Source organism: the organism of the source record quoted next, unplaced genomic scaffold, assembly GCF_019419815.1.
Source record: "Pyrus x bretschneideri cultivar Hongxiangsu unplaced genomic scaffold, Pyrus_bretschneideri_v1 Contig40, whole genome shotgun sequence".
Taxonomy (NCBI): Eukaryota; Viridiplantae; Streptophyta; class Magnoliopsida; order Rosales; family Rosaceae; genus Pyrus; species Pyrus x bretschneideri.
The window spans coordinates 423,987-445,076 of record NW_025999724.1 but is presented as its reverse complement, the minus strand read 5'-3'; the positions used below and the strand labels follow the sequence as shown (position 1 = coordinate 445,076).

The 21,090-nt window shown below is 38.3% G+C and overlaps 2 protein-coding genes across 5 annotated transcripts; one reads left to right on the top strand and one right to left on the bottom strand.

The window, feature by feature from the left end:
• The first annotated feature begins 5,018 nt into the window (after nt 1-5,018).
• On the top strand, nt 5,019-7,478 carry LOC103927993 (protein ARV 2). The gene is made up of 9 exons (XM_009336994.3): nt 5,019-5,187; nt 5,290-5,337; nt 5,426-5,515; nt 5,627-5,672; nt 5,781-5,863; nt 5,997-6,091; nt 6,564-6,630; nt 6,742-6,814; nt 7,156-7,478. The coding sequence occupies exons 1-9, from the start codon at nt 5,101-5,103 to the stop codon at nt 7,263-7,265; spliced, it is 699 nt and encodes a 232-aa protein (XP_009335269.3). The 5' UTR covers nt 5,019-5,100; the 3' UTR covers nt 7,266-7,478.
• Nucleotides 7,479-8,046: 568 nt separating this feature from the next.
• On the bottom strand, nt 8,047-17,075 carry LOC103927995 (NAC domain-containing protein 20). 4 transcript variants are annotated; one of them, XM_018642744.2, is made up of 6 exons: nt 16,719-17,075; nt 15,718-16,346; nt 15,072-15,443; nt 14,669-14,974; nt 13,601-14,569; nt 8,047-8,616 (listed from the first exon to the last, which is right to left on the bottom strand). In XM_018642744.2, exons 1-5 carry the CDS (start codon nt 16,939-16,941, stop codon nt 14,393-14,395), a joined length of 1,707 nt encoding a protein of 568 aa, XP_018498260.2. In that variant the 5' UTR covers nt 16,942-17,075; the 3' UTR covers nt 8,047-8,616; nt 13,601-14,392. The 4 variants fall into 4 exon arrangements, with proteins under 4 accessions (XP_018498260.2, XP_048421988.1, XP_048421987.1 ...); XM_018642743.2 differs by lacking the exon at nt 8,047-8,616 and adding an exon at nt 12,905-13,489; XM_048566031.1 differs by lacking the exons at nt 13,601-14,569; nt 14,669-14,974; nt 15,072-15,443; nt 15,718-16,346; nt 16,719-17,075 and adding exons at nt 8,728-9,727; nt 9,827-10,153; nt 10,251-10,798; nt 11,216-11,483 and having other exon boundaries at nt 8,047-8,619.
• Nucleotides 17,076-21,090: the final 4,015 nt, after the last annotated feature.

Sequence of the window (21,090 nt, the reverse complement as noted above, 5' to 3'; positions counted from 1 at the left end):
TAACTCCAAAACTTACAGGGTGTACAAAAGTAATAAATTAAAATCCTTAAATTTCTCCTCAATCACAACCTCAGCTTTTCTAACACCTATCTTGCCAAATAACACCTGTCTTGCCAAATAACTCATATGTAAAATAATAGGTGAAGGGTTAGTAACAACCACCGTCGCTCAGTGAGTAAAATATATAATATGTCAGTCAAGCGATGCCATTTTACACACTCTAGAAAATACAATATTAATATCAAAGCTTTAGCCACATAATTCCATATCACATTATCCCTTTACGTGTCCATTATATCCTTCATAAATTGTAACTCACCACGTGACCCCTAATGACCATTCTACCCTAATGTTTTATCCCTCGGATTAATGCAACACCAAAGTTCTCATACTTCATGAACATCTCAAACAATTCACTGATCAGATATATATAATAACTCTGAAAGTACTTCACAAAATCGAACATGCTTGACTTGAAATAGAGAGATATTTAAAAATAGCTCAAAACCCATGATATCTCATGGTTTTCGTTTATCAGAAAATAAGAATATTTTAAACACATTACATAAACCACTCACCTTGATAATCCAAGTTTTGACAAGACAACCTAACTAACATCTCTACACACCTCATACTCTCTAACCCTAAACTCTTTTTCTTCTCTCTACGTTGAACCTTCGATGCATGCTCTACATGTTTCCTTGAGATGGGAAAACAATGGAGCATGGCCTCCTATTTATAGGAATGCTATGCCGAGTAACCCTATGCTCTAATTTGAACAAATGGACAGCTCCTCCTATAAAACTATGAGTCACAAACACGTGTTGATTGCATGCAAAATTGTTGACACCTCCTAATACTAGGATTGACACCTTTGCGCAATAGGTTTGACACCTCCTATTTGCATGGAATACTACCACCAAACAGTGACACTAGCCAATGGATAAAGGTGTTCAAGACTAACATCTATTTTAAAAAGCCTAGTAAAATCCAACGGGCACAAAGTACTACCGTAGCTATTACAAGAATATGAGTGAAGTACCCAAAAACCTTTATATAAGAAATGATTAGATATATGTATATATAAAAGAAAACCCAATAAAATAAATATATTTGTAAAACAAAAATAAATTACGGGTTCTTATAGCCGTATCCAAGCTTTGGAGTCCGCTCTTGTGTATACATCAGAACACGGATGGGTGTAAAAATCACAGCACAAAAAAAACTTTGAAAATAACATCAGAACCGAAGTTTGGGGGTGATTGTGTTTTTACCTAAAGATGGGGGAGTCTTGGACGATCCGCCATGGACCTGGAACTTTTGGGTGTTGGTGCGCCTCCTTTTTTGTGATCTGTGTACTCTCGCAAAATGAGATTTTTACCTTTGACTTAGGGGTTTCGCTACTGAGATCCAGTGCAAATGATGGCTTTCATGAACGAGACCAAGAGCCATGGTGGCATGGATTACAGTTTCAGATCGAGAGAAATGAAGGTGAAGGGTTTGTCTTTTGAACAACAATGAAGACTAGATTTTGTGTAGGTCAAGAGTTATGAAGACATTTATCATGGTTGATGGATGAGCGGCTATGGCTTCTACCTAGGGTTTGTGTTGATTTGAGAAAGGGCTGAGAGAAATGAGAACTGAGAAGACCTCTTTCGGTTTCTAGAAAGAGAAGGACCTAGGGTTTCTAATTACACTCGGAAATGAAAGCAATGAGAGAAACTTATGACTTTTCATTTGGAATCCTAGGGAGATCTTTTTCTTGATGCACGACATGTGTGCGCATTCTAAGCTTCTGGGCTTACCAAGGACACTGTGGACATTCGCGGAAGGAGAGAGCCATATGGGCTTTGGGCTCAAGATCATTGCTAAATGAGAATGGGTGTAGCTGCTACGGTTTTACTTTGTTCGTGTCGGTTATAACCGTCAAAATACTAAAATAATAACCTCCAGAAACAAAAATAATAAAATATATAATTTATGTCGGTTATAATCGCCACCATTAACTTAAAAACCGCCGGAATATGTTAAAAATATTATAAAAAAAAAAGAATTCAAAAATACTGGTGGTTATAATAATTTATAATAATTTTATGGCGGTTGCATCAGACACTAAATATCCATCAGAAATTTATGTCGGATTTAACCGTCAGGATTTCATTGTTATCTGACACTAATTGAATGATGTGTCGGATATCTTTTATCTGAAATAATGGCTTATTAAACCGCCACCATTATCCGACACCTAAAGCTAATATTGTAGTAGTGCAATTATGTTAAGCTATGCTAAGATGCAAGCATAGTAACTATTTTTAACCAGGCACAAACTTGCATGGACCACATTAGGGTTCTAGCCTACTTTCTCTTTTAAGATTGTTATCATAAGTGTAAGGATGGAAGAGAGAGATGCTTGTGGGACAATATCCTAGCGGATAGGATGTTGGATTTCCACCCATGAATTCGGAGTTCAAACTTTGCTCCCCCTAAATTATTTAAAAGTTTCCTACCCTCTTCCTTCTCCTCTTATTATACATTAATAATTTTCTTTTTTGAGAGAGAGAGAGGGAGACTATTGAGGGCAAGGTCCTAAAAGACGTTAGAGACTAGTTGGGCGGCGGCTAAGGCCTACCACCTAGATGGTTGGTAGGTCTAGGCAGATTGAAGTAAATTTATTATATATCGTATAAATTGTGTCTATTTATACTTAAAAAATATAATTGTATTAAGATACATCATTGCCAAAAAAAAAACATAAAAATTATATGGGTAAATTACACTTTCATAACTCAGGTTTGAGGTCTATTTCAATTCCTTACAACATCTTTAAAACATTTCACTTTCATACCTTAAGTACTATTTTATTTCAAAATAATACCTCCGTTACATTTTCCATCCATTGATCTGTTAAATGTGGACGTGGCTGCCAAATGTCTGCCACGTGGCAAATAAAAATATTTTTTTAATTTAAAAAAAAAAAACCTGAATTTTCTCAAGCCTATAACCCTTAATTTAAAAAAAATGAAAAAAAAAATTGAATTAGACCCCATCCCATCTCCTCGCAACCACCCCCCCACAAACCCATAACCCTTTCTCCCCACCCACACCCGCCCAGCTCGTCTTCCCCCTTCATCCCGACGACCCACCTGAGCCAGAACCCTGACCCTCCTTCCGCCCGCACCCCCCACGATGCGACCTACCTCGACATCTCCCCCCCCACCACCTCACCCTGTTTCCCCCATCCCCCTAGAGACCTTACCCTGCTTCCCCCCTCCGACGACCTAACTCCCTGCGTCCAACCTCGCCCAGAACCTAGATCTCGACCCAGGCGACCCATCTTGTCTAGAACCCGACCCCCACCCTCCTCTCATCTGCAACACCCACGCTCTTCTCCTGCCCTCATCTGTGCCCTGTTCATCGGCAAGTCGGTCGGCTCCAACAACGAGGTATGCATTTAATTTTGTCCTTCAAGTTTTGAAATTTTTTGCTGCTTGGTTGGTGGTGGTCTGGATAGAGTTAGGTTTGCTAAGGGTGGGTGGGGTTGCAGGTGAGAAAAAGGAGGGTGGGGGTGAAGAAGAGAAAGGGCTTAGGGAAGGTGGGGGTTTGCTGGGTTTCTTGATGGGAGGGGAGGTGAAGAGAGTGGAGGAGGGAGCTGAGTCGAGGAGGGGTGAGAGGGTTTAAGGTTTCTGGGTTTGTTTGCGGGGAGCTAGGTTTCAATATTTTTTTTAAGATTCAGGTGGTTTTTTTTAAAATAAAAAATTATTATTTTTGCCACATGGTGTCCCACGTTAGCAGCCACGTCAGCACTTAACGGATCAATGGATGGAAAATGTAACGGATGTATTATTTTGAAATAAAATAGTACTTAAGGTATGAAATTGAATTGTTTTGAAGATGTTGTAAGGAATTGAAATAGACTCCAAACCTGAGGTATGAAAGGGTAATTTACCCAAATTATAAAGTATAGGAAATATTGAAAACATGGGGGACAAGCATATAGTGAGAGTTCAACCAAGTATTCAACAAGTGTCTTACATTTTATTAAAAATATATAAAATGCAAAATGAAGTTATCAATTTTCTGTATAAGTGAGAATTGCGAATTAGACAAATGCCTAGAATGGCTAGGTGGGTGCCTATGCGGAGATCTAGGAGCCCTTTCTTAATTTTCAAATACCTAAGGATTAATTAGGACGATAGTCCACCGCCTAACTCCTAGGTAGGCGTAGATGGTTGTAGGCGGGAATTTTTAGAACAACGATTGGGGGTTATGTTAAGAATTGTATAGTAACTTAGTAAGGGCCAGCTTCAGATTGCTGTGCTTTTTTAATAAATTGCTTATGTTGTGATTTAAGAGTAATCAGCTACAAAATAAAGTAGTTGAGCGTTTGATAGATTGTATTTTTAAAAGTGTTGTGAGTATGAAAATCAGTGTAAAAGCTGTTTCTAAAAGGATAAATAATGCCATTGTTTAAAATTAATGAGTTTATTATAGTTTGTTCAACAAAAAAAAGAGAGCTTATTACAAGAATTAAAAATATTCTAAAGGCTTAACTCCGCTTTTTATTAAAGCAGCTTTTAAAAGTAATCTACATGTTACTTTTAAAAGCTGCTGTTTGGAGGTCATTACTTTTAAAATAAGCCTTATATTTTATTTTTACCAAACAATTTTTTTACTACTTTAATTTAAAGTGAAGCAATTTTTAATGAAAAAAAATAATACCAAACTAGAGCTACGTCTTCAAATGTTTATGGTAATTAATAAAAAAAATAAAGGTGTTTACAGTGAATTAGATGATACATCATTAGATTTGTTAAAATCTTAAACATAGTATTTGCATTTCCTTTCTATAGTGATAATAAGGTAAATATTCTTAACCATATGCATGATTAAGCTCACAAATCCAATCGAACAAAAATAAAACCTAAAAAATCCAACAAGAAACAAAAAACAAAGAAGCTCAAACTAAAAGCGACACCGTTTACGAGCACAAGTCAGCGAAGGCCCAAATTTTATTTCTTTTATCGAAGCCAAAGCCCAAACCCGGAAACAAGAAGAACCAGTGTTTCCAGAGTGCCCACAGAGAGAGGGGCACAGAGCGCCATGGAGTACAGATGTGTAGAGTGCGGCGGTCGCATGACGACTCTGTTCGTCCAATACTCTCCCGGAAACATTCGTCTCATGAAATGCGTATATCCCTTTTCCTTTCTTTTCTTTTCCTATTTTATTTAATTTTTTCTGTATTTTTTGAGTTTTTCTGCTGCTAAATTGGTTAGGTTTTTCTGTGAATAGGGTAATTGCAAGGCAGTTGCAGACGAGTACATTGAATGCGAACCCATAGTAAAGCTTCTATCTTTTTTTTTTTCCTTCAATTTTCTCCTTCGAAATTCAACAAATTTGATACGTTTTGATTTGTTTGCACTGCCAGATTATTCTAATTGATTTGATTCTGCACAAGACCAAAGCTTATACACATTTACTCTATAATGTCATCGACCCACAAGCTCCTTCTTTCCAGGTACTGAAAATTATGCTGCTTTTTGCTTCTACGAATTTACAGTTTTACTGTTCCTTTGAAAATTTGGGTCACCAGGAGTTGCTAATTTTATTTTCTGGATACCCTTTTCAGGGTTTATTGTGGAAGTCGACTTTCGGGTTTCTTCTGCTGGATGCTTGTATCCTTACCGTGCTTATCTGGATTGTGTTTTTGGAAATTTAAATTTTGATTCTTTTTACATAATATGTGTTTATATATGTTTTGGGTGCCTTAGCAATGTGTGTAGATAGGAGTCTCTTTTTGGAAAGAAGCAAGGAAGAATGGGGCTTGTCCATGAGCTTCGCCTCGTTACTTTGGAGATTTCAAAAGGTTCGTGGGTACATTATCGGATTTCGTGGGGTTTACACGCATGTAGGATGATTTATATTAAATTTTAACAGATGGGTTGAGAATTTTGGCATTTCAGTTTCCTATTAATAAGAAAAGGATGTTCTGATTTCAGATGCTGATGGATATCGTCTTTGGAAATATCATGTTTCTTTCTACATTTTTACTTGCTATGAGGATTCTTTTCAGCACATTCCCTAGACCACTCAGGTAACATTTCCCGTGTATACTTCCCAGGATGGCAGTGATTTCTATGAATATTTTAACTGAGGCATAGCTTTATTACCTGTCTATATGGAAACTTGTTCAGGAAGCATGCCTGTTTGGTAAGTCGATAAAATGGGGTAAACTGAACTAGAGAGTTCCTTCTAGCATCTTTGATTTGCGACCGCTCAGAAAGTTAAGAGTGATAATGGGTACTCAAAATTATGCTGAGCTATGAACAAGTAGGAAGTTAGTCAGGCTTAAGTTGGTATGGTTTGCACGTTTTAAAGTTTAGCGAAAAGATATAGACCACATAAGAAGAAGAAGAACAAATTATGACCACCCGTGAGTCATGGTGTGAAAGATTCACAACTGGAGCAACCTTTAGTAGTGAGATAAGTCATTGTCTTGTCTCAGTGGATATATACATATATACAAACATAAACATATGAGTGTGATATTGTAAATTCTGGTACAGGTATAAAGAGCTTCTGCTTGCAATATTTATTTCAAGTTACTTCAAGATGTTTCTTATTGCAATGATGGTATGGTTTGCAAATTAAATAAATCCGTTTTTTCTTTTCTCATATTTGAACTTTCCTCAAGAATACTTGGTTAGACTCAACGCATATCTAATTTGAGCATGTGTTCTACAGGTCTGGGAATGTCCTTCTGTGATTTTGATCGTTGATTTATTTGTTTTATCATCCAACACTGTGGCACTCAAAGGTCAGATGACAATGTATTTACGGTCCTTGACATGTTTCTAAAGTTAGCGTTTTCAGTGCATATTTCATTAACCAAGCTTTATCAGCGAAGTATCATCTTGAATTTGTTACGGAAAATGCTACTGCTAGATGCTCATATATCTGATTACTTTAGTTTTAAGGACTACACAATGTTTTACGATATAAAATAGATGTTCTGTCTTGATTTGATGTGGAGGTGCGCATTAGCTAACATTAGATCTGCTTAGTATTTCTCAAATTCTATGGTGTGGAAGACTCTTACTCTGAGAACGACCGATTGCAGCTGAACATCCTTCTTCCTTTCTCCTTTTTTTGAAACAGTAATAACTCGGTCAGCTATGAGTAGATGTATAGCGGCCTGCTTCAGTGCTCATGTGGTAAAGTTTTTGGTCACACAAAGGTGCTGGAGTTGGGAACTTTTTAGATCTTAAATCATTGGTTGCCTAACTTTCCCTGTATTGAAACGCATAATTTTTGTTTAGACTTTTGTATTCTCATTTATTATTCTTTTGAACAAATAGATCAATATTTTCTGCGAAGACAGCGGTGGTGTTAGACTGGCTGCTGTAAAATGTGGTGTAAATATGTAAGATGTGTGTCACAGTAATGAAATAGAGTGCAGTTTTTTAGCATTCTACTATAAACTTTCAGCTTTCAGATTTTATTGTGGTTCTAAGTTTTTACCATTGATTGGAAATCGAAAGGAACTTAACCTTGACGGGGTGTCCAAAGGAACGAAACTTACCTATAACTGGAGTGCCATTGTGGCGGTTATTCAAACCAATCAATCACTGCTAGAAAGTTAAAAACACATGGCAATGCTTGATTAGCTTGAGATAAAACGTCCAATTGTAGATGAGTTTCTGCCTTCAGGGAGGGTGGAAAAGAGCCTCGACATATCCAAATGCCCTAAATCAGTGCTCTAGTGACTTTTCCTCCTGTTGCTCCCTAACTAAAGGAAAGCGAAAAAACAATTTTTCTTATTGTGTGGTTTCAAATACTAGTTCGATACCAATTTATTCCTCAAACCCTTACAAAAAAGGGAAAATTTGAAATAGATCCAATTTTATAGACTACCTTTTGAAATAGGTCCAATTTTTAGTGACTTTTGACTTTTGAAATAGGTCCAATTTTTAGTTATTTTGGACCTATTTCAAAAAACCCCTACAAAAAATATATAACTTTGTATTAAAAAAAAAAAAAAAGAGAATATACTGCACAAAATTCCATTGAAATTGAAAGGTTCTAAATAAACAACGTTAACTGCAATACAACATGAAAAGAGTACAGGAAAAGCAGAAATGCTGCACAGAAACGCAGCAGCTGATACAGGGAAACTAATCAAAGCAATATTTACATAAGATGGGTGTTTAATTCTGAAGGTTATCAAAGGATTAAACCAATCATAATCATCCGATTTTGATAATGATCGTAATTACCACTCCATTACGGATGGAACCTCAAATTTCAATACCAACAACCAGTACATCAACATTAGTGTCTGGTTATTGTAACATACTTGAGACTCCAGAAACCATGTCGCAGCAGATCCTGTATAACGCCATTTCCAGAATAAACGACTGTGGAAGGAAAGCCTGAGTACGAGGCTCGAACTAGAGCTTGGTGCGAAGTATTATACGATTCCCCGTCGGGGGACTTGATAAGTGGTGTTGAGGAGATGCTTCAATGAAAGAAACCTACAGTTGCCTGCTTCAAAGACTCGGTTTTTGCTTTCTTCTGGGGCAGATGAAGAGCAATGCAATACTCTGCAGCTTCCTTGACCTGCTAGTAGAGTTGACAGAAATCAAACTGAGTTGAGTGAAACCAGAAAATAGCCTTCCCAAAGCTTCAATACAAGAGCTTTTATTAACTATTTCATCTTTGATTGCTCACCTTGTCTTGTGATACAGCTTTGCAGTCGGATTCTTCTCAAAGCAACTCCCAGTGGATAGATGCGAATGGACGATGGTTGAAAACAGTCTTGCTGAGGTACGTATGGCTTTTGATGAAGAGTGTAGATAATTTGAAGACAATTTTGCTGAGGTTCGTCTGACTTTTGATGAAGAGAGAACACTATTTAAAGACAATTTTGCTGAGGAATATTTGTAGTTTGGTTGACAGGAGACACGCGGTCTCCAAACAACTGCTGCTTCTGAGAAAAGACACTTTGCTTAATCTAGACTTGTCGAAAGAGAGTAGCTTTCCAGATGACATCTCAAACACTGGCTTCTGCTGCTGTTCTTCGAACTAACATGTTCACCTAACAAGCTTTGAAGTTTCTAAAACTAAGGAATGCTTAAAAACGGCCAAAAAGAAGAGGAACAGGCTTAGGGAACGTACGTCGGTTGTCACGGACATGATCGTCCAAAACTGGCAGAAGAAGTTTCTAATGCCTACAGTTCCTGAAAGGTAGACTATGGTGATGCTTTACTCTTGCTAGGGCTCTTGGGGTTTACAAGTCCCCTATTGCTGTTTTCCAATAACTAAGATCATGTGGTTCTTCGATAACTAAGATCTTGCTGTTCTTCGATAATTAAATCTTGTTGTTCACTAGCTATTCTTGAGTAACTAATACCGACTAAACCAATGTTGCTGTTGCTATCTTAAGACTCGTGCTTGTGACTCTGGTAGATTAGAGTCACTAAAAGTAGGGTGCGTTGTTTCTTCCCAGGATACTAAATTACTAATCCTGGTCAACAATGATAGATCAAGAACTTTATGGGAAAAGAGTTTAAATCTCCATATCATCTGGAGATCGCAACTCATCATTGCATCCAATATAGTTATTGGGATGCACACCATCTCCCAGTTCCGTGTTCATTGGTGACAGCAGCAAGTAATCTTGTAACGGATCAAACAGTGGACCCATACATTCATGTGGTTGGAAAAAAGCCTGGATTAAGAATCATAACGAGAAAACGTTAGAAGTTTTGATCATATTAGAAAGTTCATATAAAATGAAGAAAACAACATTCAAAGACCATATTCTCACCTCTAAAAACATTTCCTCTGTAGCTCGATCGTGATCACCATTAAGTTTGCTAACTTGTTCATTGGGATCACAGGTTGAAATATTATTCTTATATTCAAGATAAGAAGTATTATCTGGAATTAAAGATTGCCGCCTTGTGCAATCACCATAGACATAGGAAACATTTCCCGGCAAAGCGTGTAACGGTGCCTGCAGTGTGGGTGGGCAGTAATCCTGTGGTTGATGTGGCTGTGAAGGCTGATGTGGATGCGGTGGCTGGTGTGGCTGTGGTGTCTGCTGCAGCGGTTGAGAGGGTGAATTCAGAATTTCTCCCATCTCAGCACACAACTGGTGGATTAAGAATCACAAACAAGCAGGTGTTAAATTTTGGCAGGTTTTGCAAGTTCATACGAAAGAATGCAGAAAAAGCATATGATTATCTCACCTCTAGAAACATAGCTGGATCATCGAAATCCGAGAATTTCCAGACACCAGTTTCATCATCACCATCATCAAAGCTCAAGCTAACTTGGCTAATCTCTAGCTCTTTTTCTCCCAGATGTTGCACTGGCTCTGTTAGCACATCACTTACAACAGCTTGATCGTCTTCAGAATTCGCTCCTGAATCAGCTAATTCGCCCCAGATTGGATAACCCTTCGGCTTCTTATAACTAGCTGAATTGTTCTTCAGGCGGCAGAGGACAAAGTCCATCTGCTTGGTGGGTTTAGAACCCACCTCAATTTCTGTGAGATAATACTCATGGACTACCCAATCGGTCTTCTTTGCTTTCGGCACACGACCTTCGTAAAAGGTCAGAATCCTCTTCTTCCCAATCACAGCTTTGGATTCTTCAGCCCTGATCTCACGCTCCTTTCCTGTGATCTTGTAAAAGCCTTGATCCGTGGCCCGGTTGCAGCGAGTGCTGTTGATGTACTTGTAGTCGGGCCGGCTGAAGAAGAACCACTCCTTCTCATGATCTTGTGGGAAGAATGCTGAAATCCAACAACAAAACAAAATGTTCAAAATTTGAAACCAGTCCACTCCAATTCTTGAGCGACAAGCGATATTACTACTCTTAAGTTTATACTAAGGGGAGGGGGGAGGGTTTGCCCGGGGCGCAATGGTTTGAACCCGGGCAATCCACCCTTGCACTCCAATTCTTAAGATACAAAAACACAAAAACTGAAAAGATCATAAATATATGCATACAACAGCATCATACAAAAGAAATAGAGCACTGGAATCACAAAACAAAACAAAAATGGAAACCCAATTCAATTCTGGATGACAAAGAAGAGAAAAATGGAACAAGATTGTAAATTTGCATACACAACATCAGAATCCATCAGAATCCATCAGAAATAAGAAAAGGGTAGTGAAGAAAAAGTGAGACAGATTCGTGGGGTTACCAGGAAGATCGCAGGGCTCGTACTTGCAGACATCGATTTCAGGGATGACGTGACGGAAATGGGAGTCTGTGCCCTGTATCTTGTTCTTCAAGTAGTAGCTGATCAGCAACTCATCAGTGGGGTAGAATCTGAACCCAGGTAGTAGGATCCCATTCACATGCACTGCATCTCCTTCAGTTGTCATGCAGCTGCTGATGCTGCTACTGCTCATCTCTCTCTCTCTCTCTCTCTCTCTCTCTCTCAACTTTGAACTGTGATTATTGATCGGTGTTTTGGGTTCTGTGGGGAAGCAGCATTCGAGCGGAGTCGTATTTATATACGCTCATCAAAGACCCCACTTATCCCTCAAAGCACTGGACTATTGAAAGTTGACTAGTATTTTTTCCGGGTCTTTGAGCTTATGGTGTAAGTTCATCTTTTGCTCCCTATACTTCTAGGGTTTCTTTCATTTTGGTCTTCCATTTATTTCTTATCACAATTTCTTTAATTCCAGTAATATTGTAATCTAATTTACATTATGTTGTGATAAATTTTAACTTGGGCGAGAAGAGGTCAGCAAATTGCTTTCGCTAACTTGGCTAATCCCAAATTTACACAGTTATGATCACAAACGATATTACTATCTTAACTCTGATTAAACTTACAAATGATAATACTAATCTAAATTCTGGCTAAACTAAACAATATGATTTTACAATATGAGTGATCGTTTTGTTAATTAATTTGTCTTGTGGTTGTTTGAAAAGTTTTCTCGTTGACATAAGCAACTCTAGATTTGTTACAACCAAAAACTGTTTGAATCCTATCAAATTTTGTAGGGGTTGAAGTGTTGTCCTTATCTTACCACACAATATTAGAAGTTTAGGGGCCAATTTGGAACAAAAAAACGTTTAAAGATTCAAACAGAACAACTACCAAAATTGAAGGTGCAAATATATAATTAAGTCTTGAACTTCCAATGCAAGTTTGACCTGAGTGTTGGACATGGCTGCATCATATCAACGTACTCTAGAATTTAAGAACTTTCTAGAATCTCATACGTGGAAAATAATTGTTTTTGAAGGCAAAGCATTACGTCAGTACGTCTACTGTGCATGTCCTTGTGGAGTGACAACAATGTTGTTACAGATTTCGAGTTTACATCCAGCTTAGCTGTAATAATACTACACAATGTTGTAGAAAAAGAAGAGTTTTGTATGTTTTTATAAAGGACTGCAACAATATCGGTCTTGAGATTTTGAGGGTTCTAGGCAAGCCTTCAAAGTGAGGTTTTAAAGTTCTCTAACTTCTCACACTTTGTACATTGATATGTATAAAAAAGAATTCGTTAAATACATAAAATTTCTTGAATTTGCAAAATTCGAAAGATTTTGGTATGAAACGGTACGGGATTATCAACAACGATGGAAGTACGAGCAGCCGGATTCATGTATTCGTGTATGGAGTCGTCGGCCGTAATGGCGCTGTGTTTGATTTTGGATATGACGGGTTGGCGTCGATGCGGGTCAAATGGTGAGCTTCTGCATATCCAAATGCCCTAAATCAGCACCCTGAATTTTCCTCCCGTTGCTCCCTAACTAAAGGAAGGAGAAACATTTTCCTTATTTATGGATTCAAATACTAGTTCGACCAATTTATTCCTTATTTCCCTGGTATAAAAATATAAGGACGTATAAAAAACCACGAGGAGAATATAATAAACGAAATTCCAAGAAATTGAAAGGTTGCACATAAACAGTATTAATAACAATACAACATGAAAGCAGTACAGGAAAAGCAGAAATGCTGCACAGAAACGCAGCAGCTGATACAGGGAAATTAAGTAAAGCAATATTTACATAAGAAAGGGTGTTTAATTCTGAAGGTTATCAAAGGATTAAACCAATCATAATCATCCGATTTTGATAATGATTGTACTTGCTACTCCATTAGGGACGGAACCTCAAATTTCAATACCAACAACCGGTACATCACCATTGGTGCCTGGTTATTGTAATATATTTGAGACTCCAGCAGCCATGTCGCAGCAGCAGATCCTGCATAACGCCATTTCCAGAATAGTCGAACGAAGCCTGAGTACGAGGCTAGAACTAGAACTTGGTATCAAAGTATTATACCATTCCCCAACGGGGACTTGATCGATGGTTTTGAGGAGATGCTCCAGTGAAAGAATCCTATAGTTGCCTGCTTCAAAACCGTATGCTTCAAAGACATGGTTTTTGTTTTCTTCCCGGGCAGATGAAGAGCAATGCAATACTCTGCAGCTTCCCTGACCTGCAAATGGAGTTAACAGAAATCAAATTAGGTTGAGTGAAAACAGAAAATAGCCTTCCCAAAGCTTCAATACAAGAGCTTTTATTAACTATTTCAGCTTTGATTGCTCACCTTGTCTTGTGATACAGCTTTGCAGTCGGATTCTTCTCGGACCAACTCCCAGTGGATAGACGCGAATGGATGATGGTTGAAGACAGTTTTGCTGAGGTACGTATTACTTTGACGAAGAGAGTACATTATTTGACACATTTTTGCTGAGGTTTGTATGACTTTTTGATGAAGAAAGTACACCATCTGAAGACAATTTTGCTAAGGAATACTCGTAGCCTGGTTGACATGAGATATGCGGTCTCCAAACAACTGCTGATTCTGAGAAAAGACATCTTTACTTCATCTGGACTCGTCAGAGGAGAGTAGATTTCCTCATGACATCTCAAACACTGGCTTCTACTGCTGTTCTTTGAACTAACATGTTCACCTAACAAGCTTTCAAGTTTCTAAAACTAGGGAATTCTTACAACGGCCAAAAGGAACAAGAATAGGCTTAGGTAACCTACATCGGTTGTCCTGGACATAATGCCTACAGTTCCTGAATTGTAGATAAGGGTGATGCTCTACTCTTGCTAGAGCTCTTGGGGTTTACAAGTCCCCTATTGCTGTTTTTCAATAACTAAGATCTTGCTGTTCTTCGATAACTAAGATCTTGCTGTTCTTCGATAATTAAATCTTGTTGTTCACTAGCTATTCTTGAGTAACTAATACTGACTAAACCTATGTTGCTGTTGCCATCTTAAGACTCGTGCTTGTGACTCTGGTAGATTAGAGTCACTAAACGTAGGGTACGCTGTTTCTTCCCAGGATACTAAATTACTAATCCTGGTCAACAATGATAAATCAAGAACTTCATGGGAAACGAGTTTGAATCTCCATATCATCTGGAGATCGCAACTCATCATTGCATCCAATATAGTTATTGGGATGCACACCATCTCCCAGTTCCGTGTTCATTGGTGACAGCAGCAAGTAATCTTGTAACGGATCAAACGGTGGACCCATACATTCATGTGGTTGAAAAAAAGCCTGGATTAAGAATCATAACGAGAAAACGTTAATAGTCTTGGTCATATTAGGAAGTTGATATAAAATGAAGAAAACAACATTCAAAGGCCACATTCTCACCTCTGAAAACATTTCCTCTGTAGCTCGATCGTGAACACCATTAAGTTTGCTAACTTGTTCATTGGGATCACAGGTTGAAATATTATTCTTATATCCCAGATAAGAAATATTATCTGGAATTAAAGATTGCCGCCTTGTGCAATCACCATAGACATAGGAAACATTTCCTGGCAAAGTGTGTAATGGTGCCTGCAGTGTGGAGGAGCAGTAATCCTGTGGTTGATGTGGCTGTGGTGGCTGATGTTGCTGCGGTGGCTGCAGCGGTTGAGAAGATGAATTTAGAATTTCTCCCATCTCACGAAACAACTGGTGGATTAAGAATCACAAACAAGCAGGTGTTAAATTTTGGCAGGCTTTGCAAGTTCATACAAAAAAATGTAGAAAAAGCATACGATTATATCACCTCTTGAAACATATCAGATGCAGCTCGATCATCGAAATCCGAGAATTTCCAGCCACCAGTTTCATCATTACCATCACCAAAGGTCAAATTACCACTACCAGGTTCACCACCATTGTGATTACCACCGGCAAACACATCACGCTCTAGCTGTTTGAATGCCAGAATTTCTTCTGTGTCGGAAACCATATGATTCATTGTCGCAGCTTGGTTATCAGTATTATAGGTAATGCAGCCACTGGTACCAGGATCAACCAATTCGCCACTACAGACATCAGGAGCATTTCCAAGCTGTGGTGGCTGATGAGGCTGAGGTGGCTCAGGAAGAGGAAAGTGTGAATTCAGATATTCACCTGCTGGGGGACATAACTGCCACTGCAAAATTAAGAATCACAAAACAAGCAAGTATTAAGTTTCGATATACTTTTGTGCTCAGTATTATCAGGTTTACATCAGAAAATATTCAAAAAGCTTGTATATTTTTCTTCTTAATAAAACAGAGGACTAGGCGAGATTAGCTCATGTCCGTTATGGGCACAAAGTGCTACTCTCAGTAATGAAGGAGAGAGGACCAACACATCTAGAAACCTCCCTCCAATCCCCTGTGTTTATTAAAACAACAAATAAATAAATACAGATAAATACATACCCAAAACTCTTGAATCATGTCGCGTAGAGATTGATTAAATTCAGATGAGCTGCCACCACCAGGTTCACCATCATCTTGATTTCCACTACCAAGCAGATCATGTTCTAGCTGTTTGTATGCTAGAACTTCTTCCGTGTCTGGAGACATATGATTCGTTGCAGCAGCAGTAGCAGCTTCATCCTCTCCGGAACTAGAGGCAATGTAGCCACGATTATCAGTACTATCAGCAAAATCACCACGGATCGAAGTACCCTTAAGCTTCTTCTTATTAGACTTAGAATCAGCTGGTTTATACTTGAGGACGCAGAGAACAAGGCCCCTTTGCTGATCCCTCGCCTGATGGGGACTAGAACCCCGTTTAGACTTAATGCGAATGTACTCGTGCATTTTCCAGTTGGTCGTAACGGATTTAGACCTACGACCTTCCTGGAAGGTCTTTTTTCGGAAGGTTAATGTCCTCTTTTTGCAAGTGAAATGTTTCGGACCGACATCCCGTTGATGGCCGTTCATCTTCCAGAAGCCTCGCTCTGTTTTCCTTTTGAAGCGAGGACTATTGTTGGATTTGTAATCACACCAGCTGAAGGAGTACCACGCCTTAGCTTGATATGGAGATTCAGGGAACATGCTCTCTGCAACACAAAGTGAGATACTGAAAATTTGAAACCAACTCACTTCAAGGACTTGTTTGGTGACTAAAAATTCAAATGTATTGGATAATTCATTAGAATCAGGGCTCGTTCGGTGCCTACGATTGGATCGAATTGGATAATCACAATATTTAAGCTATGTTGATGGAACAAATGAAGAAATTTTGTCCAATTTGAAAGTAGAAGATGGATTACTCATAACGAAACTTCATGCTTCGAATCCCCACAAAATGGGTAGGATTCGAAGGGATAAGTTTTCTTCATGTCTAATCCATCTAATCCCCTAAAAAGAAAAATCGTTCACCTCTTGCTTCACGAGCGAACGAGAAAAAGTGAGATAGAATCATGGGTTACCAGGCAATTCCCAAGGCTCGAACTTGCGGTGATCGATGACAGGGAGGAAGAGGCAGGCTTGAGAGTTGTGATTTTTCATCTTCTTCCTCAAGAAGTCGGCCTTTTCATCTTCAGTGGGATGGAATCTGATCGCAGCCACCATGTCCGGCACCGATTGTGCGGTGGTTGTGGTGGTCATGGTAGTGCTGCTGCTGCTGCTGCTGCTGCTGCTGATGTTTTTCATCCCTCCTCCTCCTTTAAATGCTTTGGAAATTTGGAAACCAAGATTATCAGATGTTTTTTGCCTTCAGAGAACAAAGCAGACGTAGCAGAGCAAGTGAAGTGAAGTTTGTATTTAGAGACAAAGTCACGCAATTCAGTCAGTGCAACTGTGCTCTTTGACTTCCGTAGACTCCCAGGTCTTTGAGATGATGATGATGACGCCAAACCACTGTTGTGTTAACACGTTGGGTAAGAATGTGCCAAATTAAATTTTCTTTCTGGTGTGGAAGTAGTATCGTTAAAATTAAATGATGTGTCATTGATAAAAAAAGAGAACATATATCAACGTTTAAGCAGTAGTTCAATTGTCAATTTTCATGTCATTTAATGTGACATCCCGTCCCGAGATTATTAAAACGTACACATGAAATGACCTTTCTACCCCTAGTTTGTTTTCGTTATATCGTTTTTTTGGTTGCTTGGTGTGGAGTTGGCAGGTACTGGGCCACCCACATACTCTCACCTTCACTGTCTCTCTCTTCCTTTCCCTGTCTCTCTCTCCCCCGAGCTCCCTTCTTTCTTTCTTCTTCTTCCTTCGAGTGTACGGACAAATCCACAACCCACCAAATCTTTGCAGATCGAGGGAACCAAGTACACCATCAAGTTCGTGAGGCTGAGAGGAGTCCAGTAGTGCCATTTTCAGCTTGTAGTTGTGTTTGTGAGGTTCCCAGGAGTCTCGGAGTGCTTCGTTGGACAAATTTGGACGTCGGGAAAGCTTGGTTCGAAGTTGGCTGGTTTTTGAGTTTGAAGACAGTTAATTCGCATATAGGTGACACGTATCCCGAGGACGAGCGTGCACATTCGAGGCAGGGGGGCTACAACCCTTCCACATACCAGTGAGTGGGCTTTTGGTTTTCCGTATATACCTATATACATTTATTTTCCCAGAAATTGTTTAAAAAGGGTTAATTGTTTATGCCATGCACCATATTATTATCGTTTATGCACCATCGCATGCATTAGTAGTGGCATACATATACATATGCATAATTATATTTGGTGATGTGGAGGAGCAGGTAAGTGCCAGGTAAGCGTTATTTAACCTTTGCATTAAATGGTGATTAGAGGTGCTTGAGAGCTCATAACCTGCACCCCCGGTGTTAGTGCTTTCGCCCAGAGTAGGGCACAGTCCTTCACGTGTTGTTCACCTCCCGCACCATACGCTCAGCTTGGATCCAAGTTAGGTGCACAGTCCTGTCGTACAGACCACTATAGGTGGTTCCGACTTGTAGGTGACCCGCGATTATTCGCACAGCCTTCACGTGATCGTAGCACTAGAGCGTTTATATGTTTTACACCCAGGCCTGTCGTACAGACCACTTTAGGTGGTTCCGACTCGTGGGCAGGTTTAGTTATGGAGATTGAGATTTGAGCTCTAGATTCAGCCGTACAGGTCACTTAGGGGACTCCGGCTGTCAGATGTTATGCTATTGATGTGATTTATACCTGAGCACCTGCATTTCATTATGAGGCTTGACATGGCATATTAGCGAGCATGATTGGCATATTTATACATACGTATATATGTTTATTTACTGGGAAGTATACAGATTTTACGGCGAGGGGTTAGAATATATTTTATGAAATGGTTTTCAAAGAGCTTTGTTTTTGCCCACTCACGCTTTTGTTTTGCGCCCCTCCAGGTTCTAGTAGCTTAGCGGGTTCGGTGGTTTTCCCAGAGGACGTCCCGGCATTTCTGACAGACACGCACCGATGTAGGGTCACCTTCGGGTGCACTATTGTTGTATCTTTTCTTTGGACTGCTGTAGTCTTTAGGCTCTAAATTCAGCGTCTCACTTACGCTAGCACTTATTTTATCACATTACATATGCTAGTTTTAAATTATTCGTACTTTTATATTATTTCCTTTAGCTTCCGCACTGTGCACATGGCTACATCATCTCCACGTGACGGCCAACATGCCCTGATCTCGGTTGGGGTGTGTCATTTAATCTATAAACTTTCGTTTATAAATTTTGCTTTTCTAACATTATTTATGTGAAGATGACATTGAGTGTGGATTTCACCCTCTTTCTATCATGTCTTTTACTTTGTAATTTGTATTTGTTTGTCTTTTACAAGTCTTTGAGCTTATGGGGTAAGTTCATCTTTTGAAAGTGACTAGTGTTTTTTTTCCAAGTCTTTGAGCTTATGGGGTAAGTTCATCTTTTGAAATTGACTAGTGTTTTTTTCCAAGTCTTTGAACTTATGGTGAAAGTTCATCTTTTGTTCCCTACACTTTTGGGGTTACTATCACTTTGGTCTTTCAAATTTATTTTATTGGATAATATTTTAATTTAATCAATTACAGTATTACAAATTTTAAATTGTGGTTGATGAGTTCATTATTCATTACTCTAGCTAATTTGGCTAATCACAATTATGATCACAAACGATATTAATATTTTAAACCTTGACTAAACTAATCTAATTACAAACGATATTATTATTTAGGGTTACAAACATTGTATTTTGTTCTTTACAAGAATATTCCTCTAATTCAATCTCAAGTGTTGAGTTTTGATCCAAGGGTGGCAAGCACTTTGATCTTGAATTGGGATGAGATTTCTTCAAGGTCGTCAAGATTTGATCTTGAATGAAACGAGATCACGAGTGGTTTCATGTGGTGGGTGTCTTCGGCTTTATGTGAATGAACCGGCACGTGTATTTGTTGTGCTTGTTGATTCTATACGAGTTTGATGAAGAACACAAGTGTTTGAGTATTTGGTGTTTGCTTTGGCATAGGCAAGCTATTGAGTCTTAGTTTAGAATTCTAATCTGAATCTCGTAATTTGTGGGATTGATTTTCTAATTTATCTAATTTGAGCTAATTACTTAATTTAGATCTTAATTAAATCAGAAAATTTGAATTTAGGAAATTTAACCATAATTAATATAATTTAATTAAATTAGAGTTAATTTGTCCCATTTTGTATTTGATTTGATTTGATTTAATTTAGACTTACAGTTATTAATTAAACTAGAATCATCAATTTGAAAAATTAAATCATAATTGAGTGGATAAGATCAAGTAGGTTAACTTGGTCCTTTATTTACTTGATTTGATTTGTTTGGCAGAGGTCTCAGATGTTGACATGTGTCACTTTTGGTGACTCGTCCGGCTTTGATGAGTCACACGCAATATATGCAATTTGGCGAGACCTATGAACCTGGAAAGAGCCGGTTGCTTTTTGGTGTGCCACATAGCCCAACCGAGTCAAAATTTAATTTGTAGGTGAACATTCACTTCACATAAATTTCGATGTCCAGTATTTCAATATGAGTATTCGTTTTGTTTTTATTTTTATTTTTAACAAATGATATTATCTACACTAAATAGGGTGGGGGAATGGGCTAAGCCTTACAATAGGCTAACAATAATGTGGTCCAAATTTACCTTTAACTATTATTCGTTTTGTTAATTACATTTGTTTTGAGGAAAACTAATAAAAATGACTTGAAAATTTTGAGTTTGAATAATAAGGACAAAATAAAGGGTAAAGTGAATAGTACCATGATTGAATTTTTAGTGCAAAAATGTGGTTTTTCGTTAAAGTGAACAGTACCGTGGACTTTTCGTTAAAACTCCATTTGTTTTGTGTTTGTTCGAAAAGCTTTCTTGTTTACATGGGTGACGGTGGATTTTTTGCAACAAAAAAGGGTATGAATTGAACATTTACTTTGTAGGTGAACATTTAATTCACATAAGTTTGGATGTCCAATATTTCAATATGAGTGTTCGTTTTTTTAATTACATTTGTTATGTGTTCGCCCGAAAAGCATTTTTGTTTACATAGGCGACGTTGGATTTGTTACAACTAAAGACCGTCTGAATTGAATAGCAAACACGTGTGAACTCTATCAAATTTGTAAAGGGATTAATGTTGTCCTCATTTTAACATGCATTTTTTAAATTGTAAAGGCCAATTTGGTAAAAAAAAAGGGATTTGAATCTTTTCCGGATTCTTCCTGGGATCCCAAGACTAAAAAGATAAAATAAAAATTAACGCGTTAAAGGACGATGATGGGATCCACTAATAATGATATGACGCCAGCCATGTTTGTGACTTGGGTAAAACTTGCAATGGAAGCTCAAGACTTCATTATATAT

What these genes read in the sequence shown, in the direction of transcription:
- LOC103927993 (XM_009336994.3), top strand. Translation starts at nt 5,101, where the DNA reads ATGGAGTACAGATGTGTAGAGTGCGGCGGTCGCATGACGACTCTGTTC. An exon ending in ACATTGAATGCGAACCCATA is followed by an intron (nt 5,338 to 5,425) that starts GTAAAGCTTCTA and finishes TTGCACTGCCAG; the next exon opens with ATTATTCTAATTGATTTGAT. An exon ending in GTTTCTTCTGCTGGATGCTT is followed by an intron (nt 5,673 to 5,780) that starts GTATCCTTACCG and finishes CAATGTGTGTAG; the next exon opens with ATAGGAGTCTCTTTTTGGAA.
- LOC103927995 (XM_018642744.2), bottom strand. Translation starts at nt 16,941, where the DNA reads ATGAAAAACATCAGCAGCAGCAGCAGCAGCAGCAGCAGCACTACCATG. An exon ending in ACATGATTCAAGAGTTTTGG is followed by an intron (nt 15,444 to 15,717) that starts GTATGTATTTAT and finishes TTAATTTTGCAG; the next exon opens with TGGCAGTTATGTCCCCCAGC. An exon ending in CATCTGATATGTTTCAAGAG is followed by an intron (nt 14,975 to 15,071) that starts GTGATATAATCG and finishes TTAATCCACCAG; the next exon opens with TTGTTTCGTGAGATGGGAGA.